We start from the raw sequence: 19,547 nt of genomic DNA, 5'->3' as shown, positions 1-19,547 counted from the left end.
TTCAAATTGGTAAACAACTGTATGTTAGAGGTCAGGAATAATGGATGTACTGTTAAAAGCTGAAGAAGAAGATTGTAGACCCCCAAATCTCTGTAGAGTACAGAAAACAAGAACCATGAACAATGTCATTGAATCTGTATTTCTGTTCTTCCTTTTATGCATCCAGTCTTCTCGTTATACTGCTGACATGCAACTCCAAATCAAATGTCATCATAGGGAGGAGACAACCAGGGCGAAAAGACAAACCACAAATGAGGCTCGCATGCCTTCCATCAGTGTTAAATAGTTTAATCTAGTCCATGTTCACACCAGATGAAACCGTATTTGCAGTGGAGCAAAAGGAGCAAAATGTGTCACAGCTCCCTCAGCTACTGATCTTGGTTTTAGATATTCTAGATAATTGGTGAATGGTGTATGGTTTTTAATTACATTGCTTATGATCTGAGATTACAGCCAGTTTAATGTATTGAACAGAAAGCCAAGTTGCAAATGGAAAACTCGTCATGCACACTAAGTGCGAGTTTGGAATTTCATTGTTTATGCTTTCCGTGCACTTTTAGACAATGTGCTGTGTTTCTTTAATCGTTTATTCATTTGTTTTCTGCAGCTGTGCTGTAGAGCATAAAGTGGAAGTGGGTATGTGGCATTATTGTGATTCATATATTTTATTGGCAAAGTGAGAAATATTGGCAGAAATAGTGTTTTTGATGAGATTGTATGCAGGTATAAAATGGAGTGTATTCCTTGAATAACTGTATTCAGTCTCCTTTGTGTTAGCTTCTATCCTGTATACCTTTGTCCCGAGTAAAACTGGTCACAATACAGAAGAGAATGTGTATGTATAATGAATATGAAATGCTGCACATCCCACTTAAAAAAAACATCTAATTCATCCTTCCCCAATCTAACATGCAGTTGACTTCCAATAAGCTCTCGGTTGCAGACTTTACAATATTAAAGCAATTCCTGCTCATCTTGTTCCCCAAATGACATACACCAAAGAACTATATCCAACTAAAACCAACAGCAACATCTATCTCTAAATGCTAATGGGATTTTTGCCTTTTGTGGTCGGAGTGGTATTGTGTAGCAGCACACACAATATTTACCCACTCTGAATGTATACCGCGACTCCGTAACATAGACAGAAGGGAGGAGAGGAGCCTCTGTTATTCCCGTCAGCGGTGGGATTGTGCTGACTCAGACGTCTTGGGTAAATCGCATCCAAGAAAAAAAGCCGGAGCAGTGAGGCCAGCCAGACACAGGCCGGATGCTCTGCCGCTGCGCTCTGCCCTGCTCCACATGCTGTATGCTCCTGACAGATTTGCATCAGTTTTGATTACCCAGGGAGCTCATGGTTCATGAAAAGTAACGGAGTGTTTGCTAAAAAGAAGAAATTCTACTTCTTGCTTCTTTGCACAATTATCCTGGCTTTTGAGTGTCCTGTCTGACTGTTCTTAATGGAAGCCATGAGGTTGGCTTTGGTCTCAATCATCATCTGCAGCTCTCCTCTTGACCTGATCCATTAGCTCTGATGACTTGAAGGTTAAGTGCAGACATTTGTGGATTTCAGATTTCATTTGGAACATTTTAGTACAAAATGCACTGCCTTTTGTCTGCTTTCAGCACTGAAACACACTGCTCTCACCACTTGCCCTCCATAATCCCTTTTATTTTCTGTAATCACTTATGTAAGTTGAATGACCCACAAAGTTAATGTTACTTACAGCCTTATGTTACGAGTGGATCTTCTTTTACTGTATTTGATATTCTCCAGTCCTGTCTGGGTCATTCCCAATCCCTCCATGACATAATTTAAGGTTTTATGAGTGAATCATATCAATTAAGAAGCTTTTTCTTCCTTTAGAGCTTCAGCTGGACATAAATTACACAGTAAGATAGATGGTAATAGGGTATCGGGACCTCTGCATGATTAAGCACCGTGGAATCCAATAATTTAAATCAATTCATTGCTCTCTGTTTTGTTGTCCTAGCATAAAGCCTGCAATTTATCATGTTGTCAAATCCGGCTGGGCTAAAAATGCTGCTGCATGTGTTAATACCAACATAACGCTCATTGAAACTCAGACGGATTTGTTGTGTGGGCCATACAAGGCTCCAAATCTCCTAAATCTACTCTAGTGCCCCCTGTACCAAATCCCTGCACCACTTGCTCTGCATTTTCCAAGTTAATGCAACCCAAAGGCACAATGTGAGAGTTTGTTTAATGGTGGCTGCCTCCTGTTCCACAGAACAGAGCACACACCACTAAAACCTCACGTCACCACACAGGCTCAGTATAAAACTCACAACAACTAGGAGCAGCTGAATAATAGATCATCATTAGGCTGTTAGCCCATGAGTAGCTCCACTGGAGAGGTGTGGGGTTCAGTGTCTTGCTTAATGGTTCTTGACTACTTATTTTAGCTCTTCTACCTTATTCTACTTTTCTCTGTTGTTTTATGTCTTAAGTCGGGTGACTTCCGTTTGCCTTTGGTTAAAACTGGAGCTTTGAGATATTCAATATGCTCATTCGTTAATAAAAGCAGAAGAAAGCAAAAGTAGAATTCTATTCAAGGAGAGGAGATGAATGAACTTCAAAGAAACGCTCAATTATTGTTGGCTTTCTTTAGTAAGATGAATAGAAAAGAAGAAGGGAAATTGAAAAGACTGAAGAAAATTAACTTCAGTCGACTTCGGACTGACTTTCAAGTTACTAATCCATATCGCAGCAACAGCCGTATCGACACTTTTTTGCAAAGCATGCATTTCCTTGTCTTTTTCAGCTCCTCACAAATGGGCATCTTTTCCAGAAGAAAAATAGTTCTCTCTGCAACGGAAGATGACTTTATGACAGTGCTGATGACACGTCTGGCCCGCTGTCAAGCTTATGATGAGAGTGATGGTGGGTGGGGTGCGGGTGGAAAAGGGGTGTTACTTTTGAAATTGTGTGTGTTTGTGTTGAAGAAAATCATCATATGACTTAAGATTTGGACACATTTGGATTCACAAGTAAACAGTTTATATAACGTGTTATGTGAAACACATTCTGTTTCACAGAAACATTCTTCGGAAGTGATTAGGGCGCGCCAGACAAATTGTACCAAAACATTTCCCGTACATGAATCATGTGTTCTGCCAAAAGGTTACCTTGACCCAAACGAAGTCATGAGAACATGACATAATGAAGAGACCAGATGTGCTTTGTTTTTGGTTCAACGGACTGGTTTGATTGGTGGAAAGTGACTTACGGGGGGTGAAGTTTGACTATAAAAGTGATCTGTGAAAAGTAATACTTTGGATTTGTTCGGATTTGCTAAACTCGTTGTATGTTGGGCGTGAGCTTATTAAAACACTTCCCGCTGGTTGCAACTTCAATTCGCCGTCTCTTCTCGTCATTTTGCCACAACAGTGTGTGTGTGTGTGTGTTTTTTTGCTGGTGTGTCTGAGTGGGGTGGGAGGGCTTAAAAGATTAAACCCAAGGCTGGCCACGGTGATGAGAGAAGGCCCCTCTGTGGAGCGCTCTCACTGTAGGGAGGCTCCTTCACTGGTGTCCCATTTGCATGGCTCCCTGTCCTGCTCGGGGAATTAGCCTTTTCTTTTTTTTTTTTTACCATCGTCCATCCCTCCTCTCTGCACCTTGGAGAGAGCGCTTCCATCCAGCAGCGCTGCTCGTTTCTGAGTGCAGACAATGGAGCGGCGTATTTAGGACACTTGGCAGGGTTGGCACGTTGGAGGGGATGGGGACACAGGCTGCTAAGTAGCTCATCTTGTCACATAGCCACTGGCGTGATAGCCCTCCACAGCAAGGTAAGCACTGTGCAGAGCAGCACCACACACTCTCCTTGCCCTGATTGTTTTACCGGGCTTCTCTTATAGTTTTGTGCGGTGATTGTTTTCCACTAATTGGTGAGCTCCTCCTCTTCTTGACCATGCAATTAAACTTTCAGTTTGTCAAGTTAATCTGGAGCCTAATGTTGGATTCACACCCTCTAATCCAATGAGGAGATGAAAGGGATATGTCGTGGGGAAGGCCCAACTTAGATTAATCTCTCTATTGTTTGCATTCATTGCGGCCCAATGCGGAATAAATGCACTGCATTCACACTTTCCCTCCGAGACCTTTCCTTTGTGCAATCTGAAGGTATTGATTGTTTTCTCAGTTTACTTCAGGATGCACTAATTGCAATATATGCACTCTTCTTCCTTGTGCCTTTGCCCTCAAGTGTGAGATTCACTCTGTCACTTATTAATAACGGTTATTTACAGCAGAGTGTGCAGCCATGAGTGAAAGCATGCCACTGCTCTCCTATAGAAGCCCGTATCTTTATTGGACAGATGTGGCGTTAAGTAATTAAGTTAAGTACTCCTTCTTTATGTGAGTGCACGTCTCCTCTGACCTTTGCCTATATGGCACAATTTATCATACATGATGTGACATACTTTCCATACTTGGAAGCACATCTAGTATTTCATATCTTTCTCTTGAGTTTTATTCTGACATAAACTGCATCACACTCTTTGGTGGCTGTTGCACTGAAAGGTCAACGCATTTCTGTGTTACGATAAATTACCTCAACATTAAAACAGCTGCAAACCAATGTTATGTTGGTAGCATTTAAAGTATTATAAAGGCCTGTTTGGAATGGGATTATCTTTTAATCCTCTTTTAATATACTACATTTGGAATCATCTTTGTCTAGTCCGTAGATTGTCACACTGTCAAGAAATGTTTGCTTCGATCCTGAAAGAGTAAGGAAGTAGCTAATATTATGATTTGTCATGCAGATCTGCTCTGTTCATTTGAGGCAGAGAGAATGATCATCTTGTTTTATGATATATGGCCGCCATAGATTCAATATTTGGACCAGTTGATCTCTGCTTCCTTGGAGTTTGATGCTCTTTGATTTTTTGGGGGGGTTGGGGCAAGTCCTGAGGTTTAAGATTTAGAGATCAGGTATGGAAATGAATTACAGATTTTCTTCTTTTGAACTGAATCCAATTTACTTGTTTAATCATTTTTGTGTGCATAAATACATTTATACATCTGTACACGGCATACCATTTGTATTAGTAAATCAACAGTTTCTTTACCTCTATATTTTATTAAAATTAATTGTTGTCTTCCAACAGTAAAATGAACATGGTCGAGTCCAATGTTGACGTTTAAAATGCTTGCCCCGCTCATAGAAAACTTTGCTGCATATCAAATCAAGTGCTTCCTTAACAGCCAGCCACCACGGGGAGATTTAAATGTTTCCCTTCTGGGGAGTTGTCAGTCTGCTGTGTGTGCGCACAGCATAGAGCGGCAGCCTGGGAAAAACTTCCCTGAATGTTGCAGCCTCCAGAGTAGAAAAGTAATATAGTGCATATTCCTCCGTTTGCCCGTTTGCTGACTCAGTTCTCGCTGAATTTCAGTTGAAGAAGAACTTTATTTTAGCACTACGGACCATCTCATCGTCATGCAAAGATGTATATATTAGCAAGGCTGTAGAACAGTGAAAATGTGAAAGTGCAAAGTGTGTCTCTAAAAACAAGAAATAATCGTGATAAACAATCGTGATCTCAATATTGACAAAAAATAATTCTGTTGCTCATTTCGTGCAGCTCTCTTTTTACGTGTCCTTTTTTAAAAATGTGTTCCATTCTGTGAAACATTTGACTTACCAAGTGAACACCTAATTGGATGGGATGGAATACAGCTAATAAGCGGCTACAGAAATGGAAAAACCACAAGGTTTAAATCATCACTTTACTCACTCCAGATAGCAAAATTATTCCATCACCATTATTCCATCATTCCCTGCTCTCGGTTTGTCCCTCGCAATTCAGACACGGCATGAAATGATAGCTTCCTCAAACTCACACTGTGAAAAGCAAAAGTTGTATTCATTTTTTTTATGATTCAAGTCACGTGTTTGCTATTGCCCCTCTGCATTAGTTCGCAGACATTACCTGAATTGAGGTTAATGTAATTCATACAGAAGTCCAGCTCCGGATCTCATGGACTGATTGACTGGTGTCATTGGTATTCAGGTCAGCTGTGGTTGCTGAGCTTGTGTGGCCTTGGGGGGGGCTGTTGACTGCAGGGATTAGCATGACTTTGTCTATTGGGTGGGAGACAGAGAGAGAACGAGGGAGGGAGAGAGGGAAGGAGGTGAGATAGACTGACACGGTGAACTAGCCATGACTGGACGGTCTGCAGCTGGATTACATCATGAATAATACTGTACTTCATACGGAGACATGCTGCCTGTTCTCTGGGTTCAGGAGGTGTTGAGGTGTTTTTGCACGGGATGGACAAAAAAAAGCATGAGATAGCACACAACACACATAATAACAGCCTGAAGACGAATACAGACTAAATTCACACCTCACTAACACAGTGTGATAGAAAAAAATGGTTGACACTAAATATTTGTTGCAGGGGTCTTCCATTACATGGCTATGTAGGTTTAGGTGTTCATGAGATTCACAATTAATCCATGCTAAATCAAACTCTACCTTTTTTTTTTTTTCTTTTTTTTTTAAATCAATGAATAATACTAAATTATTAACAGTTTCTCATTTAAGAGAACAAGATGAACTGGATTTCCGCTAGTAAAAGATGTCTCTGCTATTTACTGCCCTAAAGTGCTCAAAGGAAAAGATGAAAAGTGAATTCTGGCTGCAGAAGATATGAAGTAGTTACGAACTGAAACATCATTTTTTTCTATTAAATGCTGAGTCAGTTCCTGCTTAGCAACAGTGGACCTGTGCAGCACAAAGCACAGAAAGCCTATTTTTTTCTGCAGGTGTTGTTATGTGTGTCTTGGGGTTACTGCTTTATCCTCTGTGTAATAGGCTTGGATAGCCTCTGTATCCTTTATTTGATTGAATCATTCTGTTGGTCTTCTGGGAGATACAAACCTGTTTGTCTGGAGCACAGTCCAGTCTTGTTTTGCACACAGATGCAGTATAGAAGGAGTGCATCGCTCTGAGCTGAGGTTGAAGTGACACGCTGGCTGTCTGTGGCACATTTCTGAATCAAAATCAATGATTTTGTCATGAATAATTTACAAGTAAGCAAAAGTGTATCACTGCTGTTTTGTGGTAAAATATCACCGATTCAGCATGATTCAGCATGAAAATTGAAGGGTCACAGCTTGTGTTTCGTTCTGGGACTTTTGCTCAAACACAGTATGTAGTCATATCAGGTGTCTGATCTCATCAGATGTGATATGATTTGTGCGGTCTTCTATTTCCATTTGAAAGAAAAGCATGTCAAAGTACATTTCTAAAGTTAGCATTTTGAACCTATAGCTTTTACCACCAAGCAGAATATGTAACATAGAAATATGTAGAGAAAGTAGAGTATAGTTAGTGACACTACAAATAGAAGTTGTTGTTCTTGTGGCTGGTTAACTGGTTTCGAATGAGCTTAATATCTGAATTCTTGATGGTAAAATGAAATTATGAAACTTCCCTGGTGCTTCAGTGGACCCTCAGTAGAAGTTGTTGTATCGGGCAGCTGTGGGGCATGTTTGTGTACAATATCAGGAATGTGAATCAGAAAAACAGCAACTGTTCTCAGCAGGCTCAGGATAAATAAAGCTTAAAAAACTAAATTGAACAGTAATGAGTCACTGCTGCCTCTTGAAGATGAGTTCGGACCCAATGTCTCCCTCTTTCATCTTAATTTAATCTGGATGTACTGCCTGTCTCGCTTGTTTTTCCCTGTAGCGCTTGGTGATGACATTGAATCTTATCTGCTGTATGTGTGAGTTTAGAGTTTTCAGTAGTCATCAGAGACCTTATTCACATTAGATTCCACATTTCTTTCCTCAGTCCAAGCAGTAATATGCTGCCCAGAGGCGGGGTGATATGACCGAAAAAAAACACACACACAAAAGGCTGAAGGCGCTGCTTATTGACTCCATTGAGGCGACACCCCAAACCACACACTGCAGTGAGGAGCTTCTCTTGTTCCCCGCTGAGTAGACGGCTGAATAGAATCAATGCAGAGTTCACCAATGGTTAGCGTCACAAACACCTCTGTGCACAAATTTGTCCAAAACTGATGCATTCAAGGTAACTCTGTTAAGTTAGTCTATCTAACACAACGCTGTCAATAAATAAGTTACATTGTATTAGAATGTAACTTATTTACATGCTAATAGAATGTAAATAAGTTACTTTGTATTAGAATGTAACTTATTTACATTCTAATAGAATGTAAAGAAGCTACAGTGTATAGAATGATTCTATTGAAGTTATTCCTTTTTTAAATGTTTTAGACGAGTCACTAATCACTTTAAAATAGTGATTATAGCTGATTTAACTTACAGACATGAGATTGATCTTCTCATGTCACTCTCTTTATACAATGATATAAATTCATCCCCATTTTATTGATATCTTACGAAAAGTTACTCCTCACTTTTCGTGCATTTGTCCTGCAAAAGTCCAGCAACATGAGTCTGTTTTCGCTTGTTACATGCATACTGTCTTTTCAAAACCATCTTCCATCTTCACAAACAACTAAGGTTTTTAACGTTAGAATACAGCTGGGAAGGTAAGCATGCCGTACTTAGCTGCTAGTCAATATTAACTGCTCGTCCAACTGGATTCACTTTCATTTTAGATGTTAAACTCTGATGCTGAATGTTTTGTCCCTAAATCCGGATGAATATTGAAAATTATTTTCAAAGACTCAAAAGGGCACATCTTATTAAGGAGGTGCAAAGACCGTCTGGACCAGGTATTAGCAAAGCAGAAAACTCTAAAGGCGAGTGTATAGCCTTCGGGGATGTATTACTTGACTGCGGTTTTGCACTCGATGGCTCACGTCACCACAGTCTTGTAAAGGGAGAAGTGAGCAGAGGGGTATTCAGTTGGTTGCAATTGGCAACCACACCACTAGATGCCACCAAATCCCCCAGCTACGACAACTAATAGGTTCTATTTATGTGGGAAACTAACCACAAATTGACAAATTGACTTGATTGAATAACAATGGAAAGTAAATGATAAACAATACAATATTTCCCAGTCCCACTGCGAACTCCAACTCTCAAAAGAAGAAACACATTATTGAATTATTTTCCTGATTAATCGATAAAATGTCTTGAAACCGTGGAGAAATCGTTTACAATGATATAAAACAGAAGAGCAGCAAAGCGGCTCTTTGTGCCTTGGCTGCTAAAGATGTTTGCATCCTTGTGGAATTCAGACAAGCCTTGGATGCCTCAGTAGTTGACGCTGTGTCTTCAGCAGCGCTCATCTTCTCATCTTCTCATCTCCAACTGATTAAGACCAATCCAGCGTTAACCCCATCTTGGCTTCCCCTTTGCAGGATTACTGCAAATCTGTGGTTAATGACTGATGGTGATGATGATTGTGTTTGTGTGTGTAAGGAATGACGGTGGTGGTGATGGTGGTAGGTGGGTGGGGTCGTTGGAGCAACGTCTTGCTTTTGAAGTCTAGCACTCTGACCTCTCCCTCATTCTCTCCCCCAGCCTATCCTTTCCTCCTCTCCTCCCCCACATCACTGGATCTGCCAAAAGCTGATAGAGGAAGACATGTTCATAAAGTTACCCACTTGATTATGCAGCACACATCGAACCGAGCGGAGAAAAAGGGAGGGGTTTCACTTATGCTACGGTGCCCTTAGGGGACTATGGGGTCAAGATAAAAGCATAAATGACGGTATTGGCCATTGGAGTGCAGCAGTAAGAATCTGCCCCCAGCAGCCTCTACTCAGTGAAATATGATTTCTGATTTCAGGGCAATGAGGCTGAGAATTCTAAGGGGAGTATAAGGAGAGGGAAAGAGATTGAAATTCAGCGAGCAAGGCAAAGCTGGGAAGGGGGGGGGAAGCATTACAAGAAAAAACACCAAAATCAAACCACAAGCAGTAATAGCTCTGGCAACATCCAGGGTGTGATTTATGGGGGAGAAGAAATGGCCTTGTTTGAGCGCTGTCACGTCGAGGCCTTGTGATTTACTGTGATGACTGGAGCGCTCTCATCATGTGCATTCAGGCTGCTAAGGTAGGGAAGGTGAGGTAGGAGGCCCCGTTAATACTGATTATAAGAGCATGCTGCCTTTCTAAGTGGTACCGCGTGATGTTTTTTTACAGTATATCAATTTAGTGACAGTTCTTAATGGATGGACGGGCTTGGTTCTTTCACTATGTACTGTGGCGCTATAATGAGGCTCCTTGTCGTCTCCCCTAATCGCCTAAGTGCATCTATTAAGATCATTTATGTTTTATGAGTTACAGACATCATGCTTTCAGTATCAATATAGTGGTGGAGAACGGGAGTGAGTTTTAATTAACTTATTTTTTCTTCTTTGTCTGAGTTTAAGAGATGAATGTCTGTAGCAGCTGAGCGGAGAACCGTATAGGTCTTTGTTCCACAACAGCAGTGTTGTTCCAGATTAAAACGTGTGTTTGCATAGTTTCATTGCCGGTCACAAAAGGCCCCCCCGCAGCACACTAAACTGCTCCTTTTGAAAAGCGTTGCTAGGATACAGGCCGGCGTGAAGATGAATTCCCCTCTGTGTTGCTTTCCTGCAGCTGTACAGCTCGGACATTGTGTCCAACTTATCGTGCATGTGGTGTAGTTGTACAGCGCCTCTGCCCATTTGTCTCGATTCATTTTTTGCGTCCGCGTCGGTGTGTATGCGTTGGGATGTTTAGCCGTTACAGTGCAGTTATGTTTGTGTCGTGCAAAACCGGAATATTACACCAACTCTCTTCTATCTTAATCAATTTTCTGTAATAAGACTCCATTTGTCTGGTGAGCGCTGAGATCTCAATCCTGCTGTCACACCTCTGAGTCTCCGCCAGCTGACACCTCAGGCTGTGCACAAAGAATCAATAGTGTCTGCCTCAATGTTCAACTACACTCTCATCAACACACACCAGTCCAGCACGACCTGGGAATGAACGGACAAATATTGAACTGATTCTCAGAACTGTAAGGCCAGTACATGAATAGATGAGGGTGTTGGATTCGGTGTAGAGACGTTTAAAGCAGGACTGATTGACACTGACAAAAAAAATGATGGCGCAAATGAGATGTTTCTTTCTTCATTGTTTCCCTGTCGGCTCTTAAAATGTCAAAAGATTTGATAATGATGCTACGAATTAAACATTTTAAATTTAAAGTCCTTGGTCCACATCGTGTTCACTCATATTTACTGCAAGCTTATGTTTTTATTCAACAGCTATATCTTCAGTGTGAGCATCTTAGCCTCTGTTATGGTGAAGGGGGGGAGGGGGGGGGTTGTGCTATGTTTAATAAAAACAGATCATTATAAACACATAAAACTGATTTAGAATATTAATTTTACAGATGCAATCCGTTCATTTCAAATCAAATTTCCTCACCCATCATGTAGAGATTATAATTCTTCCTCCCGTCTCTGTCGGCGCCCCTGAGTCAGACAGCTGTTGCTCTTCATATTGTGTTATTGGGCGTGAGGCTGAGAGCTGGTGCTACCCTGGTGGTTCTTGTGTGGTGTTATCATCTTGGGGGCAGTGAGTAAGCAGCGAGGTGCCTGCTCAGCTAAACCAGTGCTCAGTTGTTGTTTTTTTTGGCAACGGTCGAAATGTCAATCATCAGGCGTCAACCTATCACGGAGCATGTGCCTTGAGGGCTGACAGGCAGCAGAGACACGGTAAAGATGCTGCGACACTGTTGGCCTTTGAGCCACGTGAAGGCAGGGATTGGCTGCTGACGTTCTGATACATTTTCAGAAAAACGGACATTAATTAGCAGCATTTCTGATAATAGATCAATAGATTAAGGCATTGAAGACGTTACCCTGAGCTCTGTGAACTTTCAAACTTTTTTGGGACATTTTATAGACAATAGAAAATGTATCAGTTTATTACTAAATTCATTTACCGATTAATCACTTATGAAAGTAATAGTTGCAGCACTACACACACACACACACATACAGAAGCTGAAACAGAAGCCACTCCAGCCATTCGTCACTGACGTTTTCTGTGTTTTGACGATTTATGTGTCTTTCTATTTTCTTTTGTCTCCTAGGAAAACCAGGCAGTCCTGCTAATGTTCCATCAGCTGAGCTTCTAGCTGTAACCCCACCTGGTGGTCCTGACTTCAACATCATGCTGCACCTCACCCTGCTCCTCCATCTCCTGGCCCTTTCTCTCTCCCCTGCAGGTCAGTAGCACATTCAGATGAAAGGGAAGCACTCCATTTATTGGCAAAATGTGTATTTTGAGATACACAGTATCACTGCTGTTAGATGAAAGCAACACGTCTCTAAAACTCATACCTTACCATCAGCCCTTTTAATGTCAAAATCATGTTACTTTATATAGCTATTGAATTATTGAATGACCCCATGAGTCATTCAGTTTCCCAGCTCAGAGTTACAGTTGACATAAAACCTTGTAAATCACAAAAAAGGAATTACTTGGCTTCAGTGATACATTAAATGTTTTAATTAGTTCAACAGTAATCGCAGTGTGCTCTCAGAGAATGTTCTTTTTAATCCATGTTGGTGAGACGCACTCGGAAATTTACAAACTGTCAATACAATGTGTCTGATATACTCATATCATACGTAAATTTGGATTTGTGGCTCCAGCTACAAAGCATGAAAATGACACCGGTGGCAGGTAGCTGATAGAAGCGCAGGATGAACGGGGCACAAAAGAGAAAAGGTTTTAACAAGCTACTCAGATAACGATGCTGAAGGTGATAACAGGGGAGGAAATAGAAATCCGATTTCATTGACTACAGTAAAGATGCGTGTTAATGTCAAGTGTTAAAGCAAACTAACTCAATAAATCAGATCTATACTTAAGATATGATACACAGGCTAAGGCTAACTCAACAAAAAAAGCTCATATTTGTAGAAGAAGCTACAGCTTACGTATACTGATACTGATACTGATACTGATACTGATAGGCCAGGCTGGACAGTGTGACTTGAAGGGCCTGGAGTTTGCAGGTTTTCATTTATTTCCGTGATGCTGCTGTGCAGTCAGCTGTGTTGGAAACAAAGCAAAGTGGTCAGAGAACAGCAAGCCTGAAAATGACCTGTCTAAAATAATACAACCACCTCTGTGTTCCCGTGCCTTGGGCTGTTTCACTCGTTTCAGATTTGATTTCACATGAGGGGGGAGCTGGGAATAGGAATACTCCCGGTTTCCCTCCACGTCTTATTCAAACAGACTTTGGGGAGATGTATCTGTCTCTTTTCTTCCTACTTGGTGAGGCAATTGTAGCTGAGTTCGCCAAAGGTTTTGGCAGCGGTGCAGCTAAGGCTTAGAATATCCTGTTGAAAATGCGCTGACACTCATCTACAGAAAAAGAAATGGGCGGAAAAAACGCTCAAAAACGCCACATTCATGGTTGCACGGCACACATACACTCAGTATATAGAGTTCACTGTATGGCTGCTCCATCTAAACAGACAGCAGCCAACATACAGACTCTGATGGTAATCCTGGAACATTGGCTTGACACATTTGTTTAGCCCCAACAAGAATAAAGTTTGATGATTAATATGACATTAATGCTCTGACAGCAGAACAAACGTCAAGCACACACATACCCTACAACTAAAGTATAGAATGGGAGTGTGTATTCTCTGTGGATCAGCTGGCTCATGGCAAAGCTTACACTACAACACGCAGTGTAAAGATGCACCAGAATGATTGTTTAATCACCAGGTTGGTAAAATGTTTTTTTCCCTTCTGTAAATGTAGATGACCATTGGAATACAGCATTACCGAGTAATTAAAGCTGTAATCGCTGAAGGCAAACCGCAAAAGTCTTGAGTTTTCTATTTTATTGTGAAGAGCAGGATGTAGTGGATAGATAGTGGAGATAGCCCTCAGCCCGAGGCAGTGTTTCACTGCAAAGCAGGGTCTCCAGCTACTCGTCACATTCTCAGCAGCAAAAAGGAATTCTGTGACCTGCACCTCTCTAAAGAAACTCTGATTCAAATGTGGATATCAGCAGTGATGTATTTAAAGCATCATAGTTCAATATGTTGACATGATTTCCTTTGTTAACTCTTGCAGATGCATCAATGCATGAGGAGGTCCCCGGCTTCTATGGCGGTAAGACTGATTATGATACCAAACAATAATGGTTACTATGGAGTTCTTAATAATGGTGAAAATAGATGCTTCTATTTACACACATACACACACACACACACACACACACACACACACATTTAGAAGACATTTCTCTCTGCTGAATGTTTGTACAGCGAGCTTGCCAGCACCATCAGTCTAGCCAAGAAACTCCGCCACTCACTGTCTTTGATGTTAGTGAGTCTAATGAAAATGCTACTTCAAGTTTTCACACTAAATTCGTGCACTTAAAAAAAAATGTACTTATGTGTCCAAAGTTTTATGATTGGTGACAAGGTTTCAAGATCAAGGGAGACGTACACGCTGCACCTGTTTACTGGTAGGTTGGTGAGGCTGTGGTGTTGGAGTTTTAAAGAGAATCTGATTCAATTCAATTGTATTTCTATAGCAACAGATCATTCATAGTTAAGGGTGCACCACAAGATCTGTTAGAGCTGAGAAAGGCCTGTGACTGGTGATAGCTTTTTGCATTACACTGTCAAAACAACTCTTGCACAAGAGCTTTTGCTGGTATGAAGTTTTGAATTCAATTGTATATTTTATAAAGAAAACTCTCAGCACTGACCGTTATCTTTGTTGTTTTTTTTTCATGGACGATTTTCACAAAAAGACAAATACGACCTCACCATCCAGAAAAGGGTCTGCTTTGGTTTTGCACAATGTTCTGTGTAAATCTAGTAGAAAGCCAAACCACACGGCATGTCTTTTCATGTGAAATACAACCCTCTGAAAAAAATCAACAATGCCGTTTCATGAAAAATAAGAGAGACAGTACGTCAAACACGCTATTCAGCTTTTGTACTGTTGTTTTACTCATTTACTGAAATACAATGAAAGCCGAAGAAAAGAAGTATGTCAGATCCAAACAGGCTTCCGATTGCTGCTCTACCCATCTTCTGCCCACTGCAGCCCCTGAGGTGGTAAAACTGCAATCATATCTGCCTGTCTGGATGCGTTAAGGGACGACGGGCAGTGACAGACCCTTTGTCATGGTCCACAATAGGACAGGACTAATGAAAATCTATCTGGAGGTCATGTTTCTTTCAGCTGTAGCTATTTCTGGGATTCTCCTACTTGCAGATGCACATCAATCCTAATGGAGATGGTTAAAGTCCGAGACATGAGACTGTTCTGCGCAAATGAATCTAGGATCATTAGAACTAGAGACTGTATTAGAGCTGCCATGCCTCATTGTGTAAGGGGGGTGTGGGGGTGTTATATCGGTGACGATTACTGGTATGATATTGGTATGATGGATGGCAGTGTGAAATCTGTGTGTATACATATATTTCATTGTATTTTTACTGTTATTTTTAAGATTGTTTATCCCTTTTTTTATTCAACCCATCCATCGTTGTGAGGTTTTACAGTGGGATATGTGCCAGACTGTTTCTTGGTGGGGCACATTCGCTGAGAGGTTTCCAGGCAACCAGCAGAAACTCCAGGAAGTCACTGCCCAGCCAAGAAATAGTCCATAAATAGTCTACATCAATCTTTTCATCGAACACCCTGCAAGAGAGTGAATACATGCATTTCCCAAAATGTTGGCAAAGGGAATCCAAGCGCAAGTGTTATTTTCAAAGGTGCAACTTTTTAAATATAAAACATCCAACAGAAAGCTGTAGCTCTCTCTCTCCATGTCCAAAAATACTGTAGGTCTCTATCGATATATAAATTGAGGGTTTCTTCAATATAGAGCAGCTTGTCGTTTACTGTACTGTCAGTGTTCACTTCAGTCTCTGCATTAAATCTCTTCCATGTTTGTTTCTCTCTGGGAGAAGAAGAAAGTGGAGGCAGACTGCCAGCGAGGGGTAAATTGGAAAAAAGGAAGGCTTGCTGATTCGTTGCTTGGGAACACGTTGGGATGCTGCATGCAGGTTGAAATGTTGAGGGATTCAGTACGGAGACTAATCATTTTTTTGGTGGCATTTCTTTTTCCCCCTATCCATTCACTCGCTGTTCTGCTCTACGAAGCATCGACCGTATATAACTTTTACAGTCTGTGTGCCTGTATGGAGTGTCACCTCCTGGACATGTTGACATTATCTCCAGAAATAACGCAGCATGAAGCAGCTAGCACTCTGCTGAACGCTTTTGATGCGACGCACATCAGTCCGATGCAATAGACCACAGTTTTTGTCACTCAGCACTAATAAATGTGAGAAATGCTGCTTGGCTTTAAAATGTTGAAAGCTTTGTCAAACTTGGACACAGATGAAAGCGTAGCCATAGGAGGAGGCAGTCGATCCCACTCTCCTCCAAGGTCAGATCATTGCGTAGGTGGCCCTCCAGCTGGGAGAAGATGAAGAATCCCTTTTTTGTTCTTGCAAGTGAACTGCTTATCATTCAGTCCGCAGCAATGTTAATGCGGATTATTCTGCTGTTAGAGCGACCATCACCCCCTGCAGACTTGAGAGATGGCTGTAAAAAGTTTGTAGTTTTCACCGCATTAAATAGTTTGAACTACAACAACAGACTTCTTGAATCACTTCTCAGCTATCCAGCCATATAGTCAGTTTTCATATGGAAGACTACACCACTTCCATCTAAATTGGTTGGCATTACCTTGTTGAGCTTTGTGCCTGCCCTGCAGTTTATTTAAAGTTTCCAATACCTCCGTGAAATGATAGCTGCAACCGTCAGTCTATCAGCAAAAAGTAATTTGCAATGATTTTCTCATTGTAGAATAACTATTTTTAGTTATTTTTTAGCAAAGGGCTGGTTGCAGATTTTGAAATGTGAAGATTTAAGAGCACATCTCTGGTAAACACAAGTTTTAAAGTGGTGCTTTTGTGAGATTCTCTGTAGAGAAACTCAGGTTGAGACAGCCCTACACCGTGAGCTGCAGCTCTGTAGAAAGTATAAGTGAATAAATATGCTGAACAGCTGAGGAGTGGATGAAGTTATTTTAATAACGCTTGGTGATGGATTCTTTAAAACCTTGTCATCGATTTATTATAGCAGACTCTGTTTAAGATTAATGTGTTATGGCTTGTAAAACATCTGGATTCAAGTTCACCCTCTCACATGTCCTGTTTGAATACCTCTGCTCTCTTTCAGAGAATAATTAGTTTTGACAGCACTTGTGATTGCACAGCTGGCACCACGCTGACGGGCACTGACACTCTCATGTCCGCACCTCTGCAATATAGTTTTGCTGGCAGTGAAACAGAAAAATGATTCATTCAACATATGAAATTTAAAGAGTAGATTTCTACCCAAGGGACAATTTTGTTGGCCACCGTGCTTCATTATGTGGCTCAAGGGCTTGTGGGTAATTAGTGCTACACTGTACATTTGGTGCCTCCAGGAAACAATGTGTTATCTGTCCCACTTGGATACTCTAGGCCATGCAAACAAACCGTGCAGCAGATGTAGCCGAAACACACAGCTGTGAGTAAAGTTAAATTCATTAGAGGATTGAGTTCCTCTGGGGTTTTGATTAATTATGTGACAATTTAAATGTGAAACAAAAAAAATTTATTTTGCTAAATGGGAAGTACAACCCCTTGAAACAGCTGGAAATTTTGACAGAAGACATTAAACAAGAAAATAATTTAACAAAGAAGACAGATGATTGCTGTTGTTTTATGTTCTTGTGTCTTATACCGTTTCAAGTCGACAAGTCTTTGTCATGCACATCAAATTATACCTGAAACCTCAATGAATAATTGATGTCTCATTAGAAACGGATGCTAGGGAAGATAGCAGGCTCCTAAAATAACAGCCTTTTCGGTACCTCAAATTCAAATGAGAGTCTAAACTTACCTGTTCTTCAGTTGAATAGGAGTCTGTGTTTTATAATGAAATCTGTCCAGAGGAAGATCACTTACACTAAGCCCTGGAGACACAGTCTCCGAGTAGTGTGTGTATCTGTCTTCCCCTTTTTGTACAGATGTGGTCTTCCCTGAGAGTTTGTTCTGTCTTTGATTGTGTATGTGTGTGTGTGTGCGTAAACAATTACTTGCTTGTTAAACCGGGCAACTCAGGGAATCCACAGTCAAGTCATTTTTAAAAGAAAAACAAACAAATGTTTTATGCAGAGAAAACAAGAACCTGAGAAACAGAGAGATTAAAATAGCGATGTAGCTTCGGAGAGCTGGAAAGAGATTCTCTGTGTTTTGGATAAAACATATCAGGCATGTTGAGGATGAGGCTGGAAACAGCTTATGAGAGAATACACTAGTCAACTGAAGGTGGGAGGGTTTGAGAGAAACAAGACTCAGAGTTTACATGTGTCGGGGCTCTCTGAGGCTGCACAGTGGTGCTTTGAGCTCAAAATGGCAATGCTGGATTTTAGCAGGTATATAATGTTGACAATTTCACCATCTTTCGTTTTACGTTAGCATGCTATCATCTTCTAATTAGCTCTAAACGTAAAGTAGGGTTGAGGTTTTAGGTTTGAGTTTTTCCATAAACCAGGGTTGGTCAAAATAAAAATGTGACCTTATGATGGTGCTAGTTGGAATATTCACCCATGTTAAAACAGTTCATCCTGAGGGGGACATGGATGTCTCTACTGATTATTGTGACAATCCATTCAACGGTCATTAGGGTTTATTCTTTGAGCATCGTGACTATCTGTACCACATATTGATAAAAAGCTATCCAGGAGTTGAGGCTTTTCACTCAAAAACAAAAACGGCAACATCACGATGGCACCAGACTCTAGGATCACCAGTCAAGTCCGTAGGATCCATTCTATACTGGACCATGAATGTCTATGTAGAATTTCCTGGCGACCCGTCCAATAACTGTTTGAATATTTCAGTCTTGCGACTGACGTTGCGCTCCCTGGAGCCATGTAGCTACCATGGCTAACTAGAAAGTTGAGAGACCTTTAGAATGGAAGTAGATGTAGAAGGAAGTCCAAGAAAGGTAAAGAAAGAGGAGCAGAGCGTGACAGTAGGATATAGGTTAGAGAGATGGAGCGAGGACACAGCAAAGCCAGAGAGAGTTACAGACAGATAGACGGAGAAGGTAAAGCGAGGCAGAAAGAATGTAAGAGGCCTGTGTGTGTGTCTCCAGGCAGTGGGCCTTATGTGGTCTGCTTCAACACTCCCCTTCACCATCTGTCACAACCCACATTGCAGGGAAAGGATAGGAGCGGCACCAGTGCTCATCTCTCCCATTTTCACTCCAACTGCTAGTTCAGCACTGCCTGCAGAGACTTTGTGGCTCCCATCCTCCACCCCATCCCACATTTATATTTCATATTTACATGCAAAGCATTTAGCAGACACGCATGCAGAGCAATCTGAGTGCAACGGTAGAATAGGGTCACTACTGTAGTACATTCCCTTTACTCTACTCATCCCTCTTTCTTTCAGTTCGTCGTCACTCTTTTCTTCTTTCTCTCTTGTTTCCAGAACATATTTTCCAACTTAATTTGCCTTCCATCAGCCCCAGAATG

The 19,547-nt window shown here is 41.1% G+C and overlaps 1 protein-coding gene across 4 annotated transcripts in view; it reads left to right on the top strand.

The window, feature by feature from the left end:
- cntn1a (contactin 1a) overlaps nt 1–19,547 on the top strand; it is a 59,222-nt gene that overhangs the window by 17,693 nt on the left and 21,982 nt on the right. For 2 of the 4 annotated variants that reach the window (XM_031856768.1, XM_031856748.1), the window contains exons 2-3: nt 12,048–12,182; nt 14,057–14,095. In XM_031856768.1, coding sequence (XP_031712628.1) covers nt 12,128–12,182; nt 14,057–14,095 — 94 coding nt within the window. In that variant the 5' untranslated portion in view covers nt 12,048–12,127. Of the gene's footprint in view, nt 1–460; nt 3,811–12,047; nt 12,183–14,056; nt 14,096–19,547 lie in introns of those variants that run through there. The other 2 variants (XM_031856759.1, XM_031856777.1) reach the window with 2 other exon arrangements.

Source organism: Anarrhichthys ocellatus, unplaced genomic scaffold, assembly GCF_004355925.1.
Source record: "Anarrhichthys ocellatus isolate YVR2014 unplaced genomic scaffold, GSC_Weel_1.0 scaffold2, whole genome shotgun sequence".
In the NCBI taxonomy this organism is placed as follows: domain Eukaryota; kingdom Metazoa; phylum Chordata; class Actinopteri; order Perciformes; family Anarhichadidae; genus Anarrhichthys; species Anarrhichthys ocellatus.
The sequence above is the reverse complement of the archived record's forward strand: the minus strand, read 5'-3'. Positions and strand labels throughout refer to the sequence as shown.